The 16751-nt window shown below is 35.0% G+C and overlaps 1 protein-coding gene across 3 annotated transcripts in view; it reads right to left on the bottom strand.

Moving 5' to 3' along the window:
- Window positions 1–16751, bottom strand: part of STAG1 (stromal antigen 1) — a 409713-nt gene that overhangs the window by 80357 nt on the left and 312605 nt on the right. For all 3 annotated transcript variants that reach the window (XM_034995271.1, XM_034995264.1, XM_034995275.1), the window contains one exon: window positions 6973–7076. In XM_034995271.1, coding sequence (XP_034851162.1) covers window positions 6973–7076 — 104 coding nt within the window. The remainder of the gene's footprint in view (window positions 1–6972; window positions 7077–16751) is intronic.

Genomic DNA, 16751 nt, shown 5'->3' on the forward strand with positions numbered 1-16751 from the left:
TAACCATCTGAGCCACTCAGGCACCCCAAATTTTCATTTATTTTTTAAAGCATATACTAACAATGTCTCTGGACTCATTTATATTTAGTTGTCCTTCTAAGTTCATAAGTCTGTTAGGCAATAATCCAGACATAGAGGTGTAGCCTGTCATCACTGAACCAATTGAAGCTGATAATGCCCATCACCTTGTCCCGCATTCAACTAGTTAAACCATAAGTGGTTCCAAAAATAAAACATTAAAATGCAAGTTAAGATAATCATTTCCCCAAGGTATTTTGTATTTTGTTATTATCTTGAAGGAATTTAGCACCATAATGTTGAATGGTTGACTGTTTCATTCCAATATAAATTACCACTTTATAAATGTCAACCCTTTTTTTTTAAATCAATACAGCTTTTATTGCATCTTTAAAATATCACAAATAACTCTAAAAAATCGTCTGGCATCTTGCTGTTTCTGTAGCTGGACAACGTAGATCTTATTCATCAGCTCGTTGAACTGTTTCTTTTTCAGAAACACACCACCCCAAATCTTCTGATAGTCGTTTTTAACTGTCGTGGTTTGCTGAATCAAAAAGTAGCTGAATTCAATACAAGTTCATTGTCATTTCCTTCAAGAATTAGCTCATCTTTCTGGGCTTGAGATACTGAACACGCAACACCTGGCCTCACCCGATCCCCGTGGATGTATTTTTCACCTAAGAAATCTTGGATTTCAATAAGAGAACCACTGTCCTGAATAACAAGGCTGATGAGGAAGGGAGCATACACAGACCTCATCTTGTAACGGAAGCCCAGTCTAATGCCCTTGATCATGTTCTGTATGTGACTACAGACAGTGCAAACAATAGTCATTTCTTTCCTATTTCTCTCAAGTTGGCGCCTCTTCTTTTTCTTTTCAAGGAGACTGAGGTCTTTTTGTTTTGTTTTTAAGATTTTATTTATTTATTTGACAGAGAGAGACACAGTGAGAGCAGGATCACAAGCAGGGGGAGAGGGAGAGGCAGAAACAGGCTTCCTGCGGAGCAGGGAGCCCGATGCAGGGCTCGATCCCAGGACCCTGGGATCATGACCTGAACCGAAGGCAGACGCTTAACGACTGAGCCACCCAGGAGCCCCAGGAGACTGAGTTCTACACTGCTGTAACTGAAGTCTCTTCCCAGGGTTCCTCTGGGGCCCTTCACAGTAACAGTGCATCCTTTCAGAGTGATGTCGACATTTTCTGGAATGTCAATAGTCTGAGTGCTGAGAATGGTCTTCATTCTCACAGTAGATGTTTGAGAGTATGTGAAAGAAGTAGTAAGGTCTCCCATCTAATTCCTCTTCCAGAACTTTTCAACTTCTTAAAATACAAAATAATCATATGGAATGATTTACTGTATTGTGTTTAGTTCTTCACAAAGTAATATAAGGGACCACATATTATGTGGAATGTAAGTCCAGGAATGTATTCAGGGTATTGAGAAGTCTTGAAATTCATTTGGCAATGTATGAGAGGTCTAAAGATACTGATTTTAGATAAATAGCTGTCTTTGATTAAGTGATCATTATGTTAGGCAGTCTATATGCATGGACTCAATCCCCAAAACCTCTGATGGGATGGCAAAAATGGCATACTACCTATGAAGGAGGAATTTGCCAGTATCTAACAAAATTGTATACACATTTTCCTTCTGACATAATAATCCTACTTTTAAGCAATCTACCCCACTAATACATGTGGTACAAGTATGAAATGATACAAAATTATTCACTGCGTAGTGAATTATTTCTAATAGTACATTATTTCTAATAGTAAAAGACTGGCAACAACCCAAAAGACCCTCAATCGTGTATCCAGATAATGGATACTATGTAGCCATAAGAAAATGAAGATCTTCAAATAAAGGTACAGTAGAGTGATATCTAGGATACACTGTTAAATAAAAATGTAAGGTACAGAACACTACAAAATATGCTATCTTTTGAGGGAGAGGGAGGATGGAGTGCATGCATTTATCTATATTTGTAAAATGAAACACTGGAAGGATATTCTGACTATATAGTAGGAACGGGGTGTAAAAGGAGATATAAATATATGAAAGACTTTTCTGAATGTATATTTTTACATGGTTTTGACCTTTTAACTATGTAAATGTTTTATCTATTTCCAAAAAATAAAAATGAGAAAAAAAGGGACGCCTGGGAGGCTCAGTTGGTTAAGCGGCTGCCTTCCGTTCAGGTCATGATCCCAGGGTCCTAGCATCAAGTCCCACATCAGGCTCCTTGCTCAGTGGGGAGCCTGCATCTCCCTCTGCCTGCCACTCCCCCTGCTTGTGCTCTCTTGCTCTCTGACAAATAAATAAAATCTAAAGAAAAAAAAAAAAAGGAAAAAAATACAAAACCAAAGAGGCAAAAACCTTGTTATGCTAAATTTAAGTCATCAATATCAATATGAATATGTAATTAAATATATATGGATATATACAGAGAAATATATACATGTATTTCTTAGCTCTGTATACTCAAAGTGTCTATCAGAAAAAATACCAAATGACAATACTCTTCGTGACAAGATTTTAACTTTAAATACTACTCTATTAAAAGGCACCATGGCTTGTTAGAGATTCCTGTGCTAGAGTAATGTAAGAATCAGCCTTCAAAGTGCCTTCCAGTAACCTCTGCCTCTTGGTATCATGCTCTTATAGTCTCTTCCCACAATGACTAAGGTTGACATGTGTTAACCAATAGGAGACTGTGGAAATGATGTTATGTGACTTTTTAGAACTAGCTCATGAAAGACACAGAAGTCCACCTTACTCTCCTTTGGATCATTCATTCTGCTTTATTCTCTCTTGGATACTTCACTCTGGGGGTGGGGAGGAAGGGGCAGCAACCATGTCATGAAAACATTCAAACAGTCCTACTGAGAGGTCCATAAGGTAAGGATCGAAAGCCTCCCCTAATAATCAACACTAACTTGCCAGTCATGTAAGTAAGCCATTAGGAAGTAGTAAATTAACAACCAAACCTTCAGAGGCTAAAGCCCTGGTTAACATCTTAAATGCAACCCTATGAGAACCTTAAGCCAAAAAAAGCCAGCTAAGACACTCCCAAGTTTCTGACCCACAAAAACTGTGAGATAATGAACGCTTACTGTATTAAGCTTCTAAGTTTTAAAGTAATTTTTTACGTAGCAATAGTTAATATAAACAGTAAAAGTAGAAAGTGAACTTGATGAGAAAGCAAGAAAGTGCACAAAAAATGACTGAGATATGTCAAAAGGATAAGAAATGCTTAGCCTGAATAGGCTCTCATCTCAAAGTTCGGACAACACATATTTTTATAACTTTTATTTTGGAAAATCTAAAAATTATTCATTTGTCATTACTGCTTCATTAATTCCTACAGTTTTTTTTTCCTGTAACATTTTAAGGTAAATTCTTGGTATATCATTTTACTTCACCCATAAATATTTAAGTGTGTATTTTTAACAGTGAAGACTTAAAAAACAATAAAACTTGGCATCTCCAACAAAATGAAACAATAACTTCTTAGTATCTTTTCATACCCAGTCCATAGTTTTCCCAATTTCTATGTTTTGGATTTCTGTATATATACAAATACGTATTTTAGAGAGAAAGAAAGGGAGCGCACAAGTGGGAAGAGGGGCAGAAGGAGAGGGGGAGAGAGAATCCTGAAGCAGATTCCCTGCTGAGCATGAAGCTTGATACCAGGATCCTGATATCATGACCTGAGCCAAAATCAAGAGCTGGACGCTTAACTGACTTGAGCCATCCAGGCACCCCTCTGTATATTCATATTTAATTAAGTTCTGATATGACTGAATTTATGTCAGCCATTCTGCGATCTATGAATCTCATGTCTTTTTGTTTCTTTGTTCCTTCTTTACTACCTTCTTTGGGGATTCTAATAAACTCTTTAATTTATAATAATCAATTTTAGGCTGATATTTAATTACAGCAAAATACAGCAATTTTGCTCCAATGTAATTCCGTTTCCTTTACCCTTCTTTGTTATTGCTGTCATATACATCTATGTATCTTATAATCTTAGTACTTTAGCGCTATAATTACTGCTTTAAATAATCTCATGTCCCTTGAAAGAAATTAAAAGAAAAAAAAATATATAATATACATGGCCTTTTATATCCACCCACATATTTACCATTTCTGATACTGTTCATTCCTTTCTATGGATTAGAATTACCATTTGGTATTATTCTTTACAGCTCGAAGAACTTCTTTTAGTAGTTCTTCTAAGGTCTTCCAGCAACATGCCTGTCAATTTTTGTTTTTCTGGGAATGTTTTTAATGTACCTTCATATTTGAAAGATAGTTTTACTGGATTTAGAATTCTTGGTTGGCAACTTTGTTTTCTTTCAGCATATATGTCACTCTGTCAGTCTTCTGGCCTCCACTGTCTCTAATAAAAAATTAACTGCTAATCTTATTATAATTGCCCTCTGTATGACTTGTTTTTCTCTTGTTGCTTTCAAGATTTTTTGTTTTTGGCTTTGGACAGTGACTGTCGTTATCTGGAGATAAATCTTTTACGTTTACACTACTTGAGTTTTGTTAAGCTTATTCTTTGGATTAAGGTTTTTCATCAAATTTGGCAAGTTTTTGGCAAGTATTTCTTCGAATGTTTTTCTTTCCTGTCTCTTTCTCTTACTCCTTTCTTTCTGGAACTCTCATTATAAAAATTTGATGCATTTAATGTTGTTTCACACATTTCTTGGGCTCTGTTCATTTTTCTTCAATCTTCTTTCCTCTCTGTTCTTCAGAATAAATAATTTTTATTAACCTACCTTCATGAAGTTCAATGTTTCTTTCTTGTCATCTCAAATTTGCTACTTTTCAACTCTAGAATTTCCATTTTTTCCCTTATTTCTGTTATTATATTGTCCTGTAATTCATTGAACATATTTTCCTTTGATTCTTTCAACATATTTATAAAAAGGGCTCTGAAGTTATTTGTTAAATCCAACAATTAGGCCTACTGAGAAGCCATTTCTATTGTCTGCTTCCCCCCAAGTATGCTCATGTTTTATTGTTTCTTGGCTTGACTGTAATTTTTCTAGAAGAGTCAACATTTTTAGGTAACACAGTAATTATGGATTTTTAACTTATTTTTCTAATTTTTATATTTAAAAAAGTAATCTTTAACTTAAACTTCAAATCTATAAGGGTTCGTCCCTCTGAGACCTGGGTTAGAAAGCATATTCAAAGTTCAGCCACTTCTTCAAGAAACAAGAAGTGTTGGTGAGGATGTGAAGAAAAAGGAAGCCTCATATGTTGGTGGGAATGCAACCTGGTGGAGCCACTGTGGAAAACAGGGCAATGTTTCCTCAAAAAGTTAAAAATAGAACTATACTACAATCCAGTAATTATACTACTGGGTAAAATACAAAAAAATACAAAAACACTAATTCAAAGGGATACATGCACCTCTATGCTTATTGCAGCATTATTAAAATAGTCAAATTATGGAAGCAGCCCAGTGTCCTATCAATAGATGAATGGATAATGAAGATGTGATATATATATATAGAAAGGAATGAATCTTGCCATTTGTAATGATTTGGATGGAGCTAAAGAGTATAATGCTAAGTGAAGTAAGTCAGAGAAAGACAAATAGCATATGATCTTAATCATATGTGGAATTTAAGAAACAGACAGGTAAAGGGAAAGAAAAAAGAGACACACACACACAAACCAAGAAACAGACTCTTAACTACAGAGAACAAACTGACGGTTACCAGAGGGGAGGTGGGTGGGGGATGGATAAAGTAGGTAAAGGGACTAAGAGTACACTTATCATGATGAGCACTGAGTAATGTACAGAACTGTTGAATCACTATACTGTACATATGAAACTAATATAACACTGTATGTTAACTATACTAGAATTAAAATAAAAAAATAGAAACATAAAAAAGAAAAAGAAAAAACAAAGTCCAGCCAGTTCTTAAGTTTGCTTTTTGACTTTTATTTTCCATTGGGTTATCTCAGGTTTCTCAGTCAGCCAGTGATGTAAGGAGAGCTCATCTAATCCTTTTTATGGCTTTCTCATTTCCAGGATTTTTTAGTTAGATTCTTGGTCAGTCAACTGTTCTTCCCATCTGGGACCACAACCTCTGAATATCACAGCTGTGGGTTTTTCCTTGTTTGTTTCTACCATGTTTGCCATTTCTGGCTCACAAAGCTCTGGACTTTTGGCATTTGTACCATGAGTCTGCCCCTCTGAGAGCAAAGCTGCTGGTTTTTACAGACGTACCACTCTGGTAAAACTACATCAAGTTTGTGGGTGGATGTGTGTAAATTATAATGCCAGGCAAAAAGGCAGCAGACTCCTGTTGCTTTTACCTGAAGCTTTGGTGTTTTTCAAAAATAAATGCTTCTCAATTTGTCTTTTATCTTTGGTGAATTCCCGGAACCCTTTGATAAGGTTTTTGGACAAATTCTGCAGTTTTATACTTTTTCTTTTCTTTTTTTTTTTCGGTGTAGAGAAGAATTACCTACCTCTGCATACCACCAGAGCTGGTCTATCAATGATTATCTCAATTCATCTTTAATACCACTAAAACCTGTATTAGCCCCATATTACAAATAAGGGAATTAACACACAAAGAAAACAATCAACTATCCAAAGATTAAACAGTTGCTAAATGGAGTAAAAATAGGCATTTGCTTTCAGACCTTTCTGCATTTTTAACAGATATGAATGTGAAAATGATTAAAGTACTAGAACCAGAAGCAGGTACAGGTGCTTTGGGAACATGGAAGAATCTATTTTTGAAACCTAAGTGTAATTAGTAGATAGGATATAAAGACAAAGTACCACAGCATATATCATTTACAAAAATACCATGTTTTTAGTGGGATAAATATACCACTAAAATTTTCAAGTATTTAAGACACTTAAACACATTAAAAGTCTTTCTGTAGATTTCTCACTAATATGACTTACTCTCTTGCCAGTACCCCTTCCCACTGGAGGATGTGCCTCAGCAGCTTGACGAATTGTACAAACCATTAGCTCTATAAGAGCACTCTCTTGACGGTCAGACATTGCTAAAGTGAAATAAAACGCATTAGTATGAGTAGATAGTTTTACAATAATCATGTATTAAAGAGAACACAATTATAAAAAGCTGCAAACATACTCTATTACTAGTTATTTTAAAGACTGAAGTTAAGCTCTGTATTTTCTCTCTTTTTTTATGAAGCAGTATGTGCTTACCATAAGTCAAACAACAGATAAAGTAAAAAGAGCATACACTCTGGTTTCTTCTAATACCTTGTCTCTTCTTGGACCATATTTCTGAATTAGCAATGCCAAAATTTTACTGTATTCCCTTCCAGATCATTTTAAAGCTCATAAAATAGGGTATCTTTTTTAAAATAAAAAAAGTGCTATACATATTTTTAAAAAGTAACAATAGATTTTGATTATCTTTCAAGTCACTATATATACAATATAATTTTTTTATTATTATGTATGTTAATCACCATACATTACATCATTAGTTTTTGATGTAGTGTTCCATGATTCATTGTTTGTGCATAACACCTAGTGCTCCATGTAGTATGTGCCCTCTTTAATAATAATTTTCTTAAATAATTACAAGTTATTACATAATGAGTGTTCCACAATTTAGTCAAACCTCTACTGTTTACTCAAATTGTTTCCTAATTTTTGTTACTATAAACAATGCAGTAATAAATATCATTAACACATATATATTTATGTAACTGATACTTTTATTTCTGTAGAATAAATTCCCAAGAGGGTAATGGGTCAAAGGTTAAAATCTTGACACTGATAAATATAAGCCTATTTATTGCAATCCAAACCTCCAACTGCAACGATGATGTTTGGTTCCTCATATCCCTGGCTAGCACTAGATATCATAAATCCTTTCAATATTTCCCAATTCATTGACTGAAAAATGGTATTTCACTGTCATTTTGCTTCTTCCTTCCTACTAATTAGTGAAATGTATTTTCTTATTGGCTTAGAATTTTTTTCTGAGATTTGTCTGTTTATTCTTTGCCCATTTTTTCTACTGTTACTCACCTTTCTTGAACTCTTGTATACAAGAAGTATTAACTCTGTTTTTTGAATGAGGCAGATATTTTCTCCCAGTTTGTCCTTTTGATGTCAGACTCTTCATGGTATTTTTTTGTCAGACAGAAATTCTTTTTAATAGCGATTGTTAATTTTTACAAAGTCACATCTGTACTGATTTGTTTCATGGCTTCTGGCTTTTTTTTTCTTTCTAGTTTTAATGATATATATTTGACATAACACTGTACAAGTTTAAGTTGTACAGTATAATGATCTGACATATATATTGTGAAATGATTATCACAAAGTTAACTAATATCCATCATCTCTTATAGATACAAAAAGGCTTCTGGGTTTCTTGTATTGCTCTCAAAGATCTCCTTATCCTAGAGATTACAGAAATATATTTTCTAATTCGTTTTTTTCTCTCTCTCTAGGTTTTACATCTTTAATCTGTCTGGAATTTATTTCTGCTGAAAATATGAAGTATGGGCCTATTTATTTCTTCCAAATGAACAGCCAATTAGGCCTCCACCACTGCTAAGTAAACCAGCTCTCCCTGCTGAATTTAAATATCACATTTACACTTTTTTTTTTTTTTTTAAGATTTTATTTATTTATTTGACAGAGACAGAGATAGCGAGAGCAGGAACACAAGCAGGGGGAATGGGCAAGGGAGAAGCAGGCTTCCCACTGAGCAGGGAGCCCGATGTGGGACTCGATCCCAGGACGCTGGAATCATGACCTGAGCCGAAGGCAGACGCTTAACGACTGAGCCACCCAGGCGCCCCAATTTAAACATTTTAAAAATATTTTAGGCTCTCATATACAGAATTCTTTATTTAGTTTCACTAATCTCTATGTCTATTCCTCTTATGCCATACTGTTTTGATGATAGCTGCTTTAAAATATATAATGTACTTTAATATATAACTTAAACTAATTGAACATTTAGTTGAACAAGATTCCTTTACCTAGTCCTTTTTCTAAATATTTTCTAATTTCTATAATGCTAATAGCAAACAATTAAGCATTTTTTATGTGTAAAGTATTGTTATAAGTGATTTATATGTATTAACTTGTTTTATCCTCAAAACAACTCCAAGAGATAGGAGCTAATATCTTCACACTTTATAGATAGGGAAAATGAGCCACAGAGAGGTTGAGTAACTTTCAAAGTACTCAGCTAGTGGTAAAGTCAAGAAATGAACCCAGGTAGTCTGATCCAGAGTCTGTTCTCTTAAACACTACGCTATACTACCTTTTAAACAGAAGGAAAAAAAATTCTATATAAACTTTGAAATCACTTTGCTTTAGTTCTTCCTCTCATCTCACCTCCCAGAACTCTCTCAAATCCACTGGATTTGAACTGGTATTTTATTTTATTTTGCTTAATTATTGATTTTTTGGGAGAGAGAGAGTGTGCACACACGAGGGGGGCTGAAAGGGCAGAGGGGGAGAGAGACTCTTAAGCAGGCTCCAGGCCCAGCACGGAGCCTGACATGGGGCTGATCTCACAACCCTGAGATCATGACCTGAGTCGAAATCAAGAATCAGATGCTTAAAACTGACTGAGCCACCCAGACGCCCCCCAAACTGGTATTTTTAAAAAGTTATTCTTTACATGGGAAAAACCAACATTTTAGTAACATTTTCAGCCAGGAACATAAGATAGCCCTTTATTTTTGAGATCTTATCCAATGTCATTTAAGAAAATGTATGGTTTTCTTCACACTGTTTTGTGCTTTCCTTGTTGAATTCATTCCTGTATATTTTTTTAAAGATAAATTTTTAGCGCTAATTTGACCAGCTTAATTCTCTCTCTCCCCCTTTTTCTGTACACTTATTTATGTTAAAGGCCAATAGATGTGGGGATTATAGAGACAGACTTAGGTATAAATTAAAGAGATTAAGCTTCAGAAGTTTATATTATTTTTTAAAAAATTGGGCAACAGCAATAAAAGGCAAGGACATAATAAAATCTTGTCCTTTTTATTCTCAAATCATCCTGCATAAGAATATGTATGTTCAGCTTAATTTAATCATTTCTTTGGTTTTAACATTTTGATTGTCTTAAGAAAAACACATGAATGTCAGCCTGTCTTAGGAAAGCCACATGAAATAGTTTCAGCTTTTCCATTTATACTCCTCGATCTAAAGCCTAATAGTAGGAAAAAGCATCCCACTCAATAAAACAACTAAGTTTCTATTTTTATGATTCTAGAATTTCTTAATTTTTCACATTTGGCTGCAGATAAAGGAATGACAAGTTTGTCTATGAACTAAATGCATTTTCTTTTATTTATGAAGAAAATCTTGCTCTATGGAAAGTGAGGAGAGAGAACAACTTATCAAGTATGGAAACTTTCCCCTACTCTTAAAATCCTTCTTATTGTTGAAGAATAACCAAACCTTATACAGTGTCCAATGCCATTAATTTTGTTATTTTATAATTTTGAAACATCTATTTAGACATGGTAAATACTAAATTTCAACTGTTTTGAAATCCCCTTTAAGATACAACAGCAAAACCAAGTAATAAAATTGAAAGCAAAACAAGCCGTAAGCCACAAACAAGAGCCGAATAGCCACAGTGACAGAAAGAAATGGGTAGCTGTTCGCACTATGAATTATCAGATAACTACACAACTTTCTAAACCTTCAGAAACCTCTTTGCACATCACCTCCATTTCCTCATTATTGATTTTATTCACATCACCTTGAACTGTGGCTTTTCTCTTTGCCTACCAATGAAAAGAAATGCTTAAAAGTCACCAACAACTTAAATCATCACTAAAGCTAATAATCTTTGCATAATCCTTCTCCTCCTCTGCAGTATATGATATTATTAGCCATAGATCTCTTGAACATCCTCTTTACTGAACTTCTATAGGCTATAATTATCTCTTACCATCTTTTTTATACAGCTTGCTAGAGACTCTCTCTTGCTCTTCCTGCTTTTGTCTCCTATCCATAATCTTTAAAACGTGGCTATGGGCCCTTTCTTTATAATCCATCTTCCTCGTCCATATTTGTATTGTCATTTCCCATACAGACCATTGCCACAGTTATCTAACTGGCCTTCTGCCTATCCCAGGTCATGTTTACAAATAGCACTTTTCTTAAAATATGAATTGGATCATATCACTCCTGTTTAAAATCCTTCCACGTTCTCCTACTACTTAGAATGAACTAAATAAATCTACTTACAAACTAAAATGTTCTACATTATCTGGCTTCTGCTTCTATCTCATCTTGTGCCACTGGTTCACTGCACTCTGGCTATTGCAGCTCCTAGAACATAACAATATCATTCATGCTTCAGATCTTTGCAATTGCTATCTTCTCTACCTAGATGGCTCTCTTTTGACACTTCCCATGGCTACCTCCCTCATCCTTCAGATTCTTGGCTCATAGGTGGCCTCCTCAGAGAAATCTTCCTTTAAGGATTCAATCTAAAAACAGACTCCTCTCCTTATTATTATCCATCACACTTATTAACCCTTGAAATTATTCTGTTTACTTGGTTTTTATCTGCCTTCCCCATGAGAATGTAAACTTCATATGGGCTGTGAGCTGACCTTGTTTAGGACTATACCCTGAGTGCTTAGTGTGAACAGTTAGCATATAGAAAGTGATCAATAAATATTTTTAAATTATAAATAAATTTATGATTCCTTGCTTTGAGGAATTCCATTTATCCACATTTACTTTATTCAGTATGTGGATCATAGAATTCTACCAGTAGAAATGACCACAGAAGATTATCTACACTAAATTTGGGGGATTTCCTTTTTTATAGATAAAGAAGCAGAGACCCACATAAATTAAATGACTTACTTATGGTCTTGTTACCTGGTTACCTATTACTGATGCCCTCATATTATACTAAAAATTTACCCAATAATTTGATTTTGCTACAGCACACACACACACACACACACACTCACCACCACCACCACGACCACTGACAACAAAACCTTGTCCCTTAAAAACACTGTGAGGCAGTCTTTAGGCTACTGTGATTTAAGTTGCTATTGATAAGTCTTTGACAATGTGTTTCCCCAAATTTTGGTCCTATTTCCAACTGCTAACTAAACTTTCATCCCCTGCAATATCTTTTCTACTCTACCTAAATAAAATGTAACTTAATTTCTAATCAGTCTCAAAAATAAGTAAGTTACTGCTGGCATTTTGTTACCATAAAATACAGCAAAATAATAGCACAGAAAATTGCTTTGGATGCCATTCCATGCCAGAGCTAATACATGGTACAGCATGCATATGAAAAAATGTGTGAAAAAAGTTGAGTCATGATGTAGATACAATTCTGTACTTGTTATTCATAATTTCCTCAGCCTTGCTTTCCCAGACTCAATCATATCCTAAAACTGTGGTTCACTTAAGAACTTTTTCCCATTTTATAACTCACTTTTCTAACTAAAATCAAACCAACCAAACCAAGTCAAACCAAACCAAACTAACTTCTTAACTGAAGTTAAACCCAATGTCAACTAAATTTAAATCATTAACAAAACACCTAATAGTACACAGTTATTTCAACAAGGTAAATTCACGCACAACACATTGACAACTGACAGACTTAGTAATTACTATCTACTGACTGGCACATCTTATTCAAATGAGTAAAAAGTTAACAATACCAAAGCATAGCACTTTGGCTCTTTTCCCCTTAATTTATATCTCTTGCCTCCCTTCTTCTCATTGGAAATAACCTTCTAGAGCATGGGATGACAAAAAGAAAAATGGCATGGAATCATGACAACAAGTTCTAATAATATGCTGATTCTATGGTGACAGCCAAGGGTAAAAAAAAAAATGAATGGAATGTACTACTAAATACTATGCCAGACACTTTACTCAAGTGTTGACTGGGCTGCAGTGATTAGAAGGGGAACTGATTTTACTGAAATTGAAAATATTAAGATTCAATAGAAAAAGAATGCATAAAAGTCAGTGAACTTAGCTGTGAACATGTATAAGTAAAATAAGGAGAAAATGTAGAATGTATGTTCATATTCCTGTGATCACAAAAGATTTGGAGTAATGTTGAGAGTTTGACCTAGTGAGCAGAAGGCCCCATCAACTTAGTAATAGAGCCGTCTTCTTACCAAGGATATCCATGGAGAAAAGAATACATGCAAATAAAGTAAATGATAAAGTAGGGTCAAATATACTATAATAACCTCTACCTTAAGCGAAGGTCTATAAAAACTTGGGGAAAGAGTTGTGTTACAGATTAAGAATGAGGTTATGAGGCGAATATTTTGAGTTTAAAAGAGGCAATTTGGTCAAACTCTCACTCTTTGCAGATGACATGATACTTTATGTGGAAAACCCAAAAGACTCCACCCCAAAAGTGCTAGAACTCATACAGGAATTCAGTAAAGTGGCAGGATATAAAATCAATGCACAGAAATCAGTGGCATTTCTATACACCAACAAGACAGAAGAAAGAGAAATTAAGGAGTTGGTTCCATTTACAACTGCACCCAAAACCCTAAGACACCTAGGAATAAATCTAACCAAAGAGCCAAAGATCTGTACTCAGCAAACTATAGAATACTCATGAAAGAAATTGAGGAAGACACAAAGAAATGGAAAAACCATTCTTTTTTGGAAGAACAAATATTGTTAAAATGTTTATGCTACCTAGAGCAATCTACACATTTAATGCAATCCCTATCAAAATACCATCCACTTTTTTCACAGAACTGGACCAAATAATCCTAAAATTTGTATGGAACCAGAAAAGACCCTGAATAGCCAAAGGAATGTTGAAAAAGAAAACCAAAATTGGTGGCATCATAATTCCAGACTTCAAGCTCTTTTACAAAGCTGTTATCATTGAGACAGTATGGTACTGGCACAAAAACAGATACATAGATCAACGGAACAAAATAGAAAACCCAGAAATGGACCCTCAACTTTTTTTTTTTTTAAAGATTTTATTTATCCATTTGACAGAGATAGTGAGAGAGCACAAGCAGGGGGAACAGTAGAGGGAGAGGGAGAAGCAGGCTCCCCGCCAAGCAGGAAGCCCGATGCGGGACTTGATCCCAGGACCCTGAGATCATGACCTGAGCTGAAAGTAGACGCTTAACCATCTGAGCCACCCAGGCACCCTGGACCCTCAACTTCTATGGTCAACTAATCTTCCACAAAGCAGGAAAGAATATCCAATGGAAAGAAGACAGTCTCTTCAACAAATGGTATTGGGAAAACCGGACAGCCACATGCAGAATGAAAATGGACCATTTCCTTACACCATACACAAAAATAGACTCAAAATGGATGAAAGCCTCAAATGTGAGACAGGAATCCATCAAAATCCTTAAGGAGAACATAGGCAGCAACCTCTTTGACCTCGGCTGCAGCAACTTCTTGCTAGACACGTCTCCAAAGGCAAGGGAAACAAAGGCAAAAATGATTTATTGGGACTTCAAGATAAAAAGCTTTTGCACAACAAAGGAAACAGTCAACAAAACCAAAAGACAACCGACAGAATGGGAGAAGATATTTGCAAATGACGTATCAGAAAAAGGGCTAGTTATCCAAAATCTATGAAGAACTTACCAAACTCAACACCCAAAGAACAAAGAATCCAATCAAGAAATGGGCAGAAGACATGAAAAGACATTTCTGCAAAGAAGACATCCAAATGGCCAACCGACAATGAAAAAGTGCTCAACATCACTCAGCATCAGGGAAATCCAAATCAAAACCTCAATGAGATACCACCTCACACCGTCAGAATGGCTAAAATTAACAAGTCAGGAAATGACAGATGTTGGCAAGAATGTGGAGAAAGGGGAACCCTCCTACACTGCTGCTGGGAACGCAAACTGGTGCAGCCACTCTGGAAAAGAGAATGGAGGTTCCTCAAAAAGTTGAAAATAGAGCTACCCTACGACCCAGCAATTGCACTACTAGGTATTTACCCCAAAGACAGAAATGTAGTGATCCAAAGGGGCACCTGCACCCCAATGTTTATAGCAGCAATGTCCACAATAGCCAAACTATGGAAAAAGCCTAGATGTCCATTAACAGATGAATGGATAAAGAAGATGTGGTATATATATATATACAATGGAATACTACTCAGCTATCAAAAAACCCCCACAAATCTTGCCATTTGCAATGATGTGAATGGAACTAGAGGGTATTATGCTAAGCGAAATAAGTCAATCAGAGAAAGATAAGTATCGTATGATCTCACTGATATGAGGATTTTGAGAAACAAGACAGAGGATCATAGGGCAAGGGAGGGAAAAATGAAACAAGATGAAACCAGAGAGGGAGACAAACCATAAGAGACTCAATCTCAGGAAACTGAGGGTTGCTGGAGGGGAGGGGGGTGGGAGGGATGGGTAGCTGGGTGATGGGTGTTGGGGAGGGTATGTGTTGTGGAGAGCGCTGGGTGTTGTGTAAGACTGATGAATCACAGACCTGTACCTCTGAAACAAATAATATATTATATGTTAATTTAAAAAATAATAATTAAAAAAATAAAATGAATTGAGTAAAAAAATAAAAATAAATAAAAAATAAAATAAAAGAGGCAATTCGGGCCACTTTACTGGAGTATATTTGTGTATGATGCATACCTGTTGTTTCTCTCACTGAATTTGTCAAAGCCAGAGTAGATAATACCAATTAGCATCACTGCTTGGAAAGAACACTGGGAGATTATCTCTCTCCTATAGTGACCTGTTTGGGAAGTCTACTGCAGGAGATGGCTCATTCTGTTGAACCCCAGAGGGTTGAGTCACACAGAAAAGTAGGGGAAACAGAAAAGGGAATCAACAGTATACTATCTTATTTAATCCTCACAAAAACAATGTAAGATATGTAAGGAAAATAACCTCTATAGTATAAAGAAAAGGAAGCTAAGGATCAGAAAAATCAGGATACTAGTCACAAAGTTTAGAGAGTTAAAAATCTGAATGTATTTCTTTTGATTCTGAAGTCCAGGTTTAGTTCACAATTGTCGCTTACATCAAACTATCTATATTCCAGGTTTGTTGTATGGAGTTAAGTGAAATAGCAGTTCTTTAAAGAACTACTATGGGTTAGTTTGAAAAACAAACCATTTAGGAAAAAGCATTCCTAGTTTTAAGGAACTCATTTTCATATAAACATTTAGAATTAGAATATAAGCATTTTATTAAATATACATATCCATTTTGCTGTTCATGTTATTATTTAAAATGTGGTAAGACACATACTTCAGAAATAATAATATAACAATTATTTCCCCCTACTTCTTGAAGGTCAGTAAATGAATTTATTTTTTATTTCCTGGTTTTAATAATTAAGAAACATAACAAAAGGGGACGGTTATGGTCTAATTAAATCCTTGAGTGTCAAAGGCTTTTCCAAGCTCACACATAAATATAATAAAATTCTGAGTGCACATTATTTTTTACATTAGGTACATCAGTATTTTGTGTCTCAAATCAGCATAAAGAAAACTTTTTTGAGTATTATACAACACATATAAATTTTTAAAAATTTACGGAGCATGGTAGCAGTCTTAATCTAGAAAGATGTTATAAACTATAGAGACATCCTTACTTGTTACAGGAAACAAATTGTTCTCTTTGCAAAAAGACACAGCATATTTATATATATTTAATTTTAAGAGGTGACCTATA

The sequence above is a fragment of the Mirounga leonina genome, unplaced genomic scaffold, assembly GCF_011800145.1.
Source record: "Mirounga leonina isolate KUSES-001 unplaced genomic scaffold, KU_Mleo_1.0 Mir_115, whole genome shotgun sequence".
Taxonomy (NCBI): domain Eukaryota; kingdom Metazoa; phylum Chordata; class Mammalia; order Carnivora; family Phocidae; genus Mirounga; species Mirounga leonina.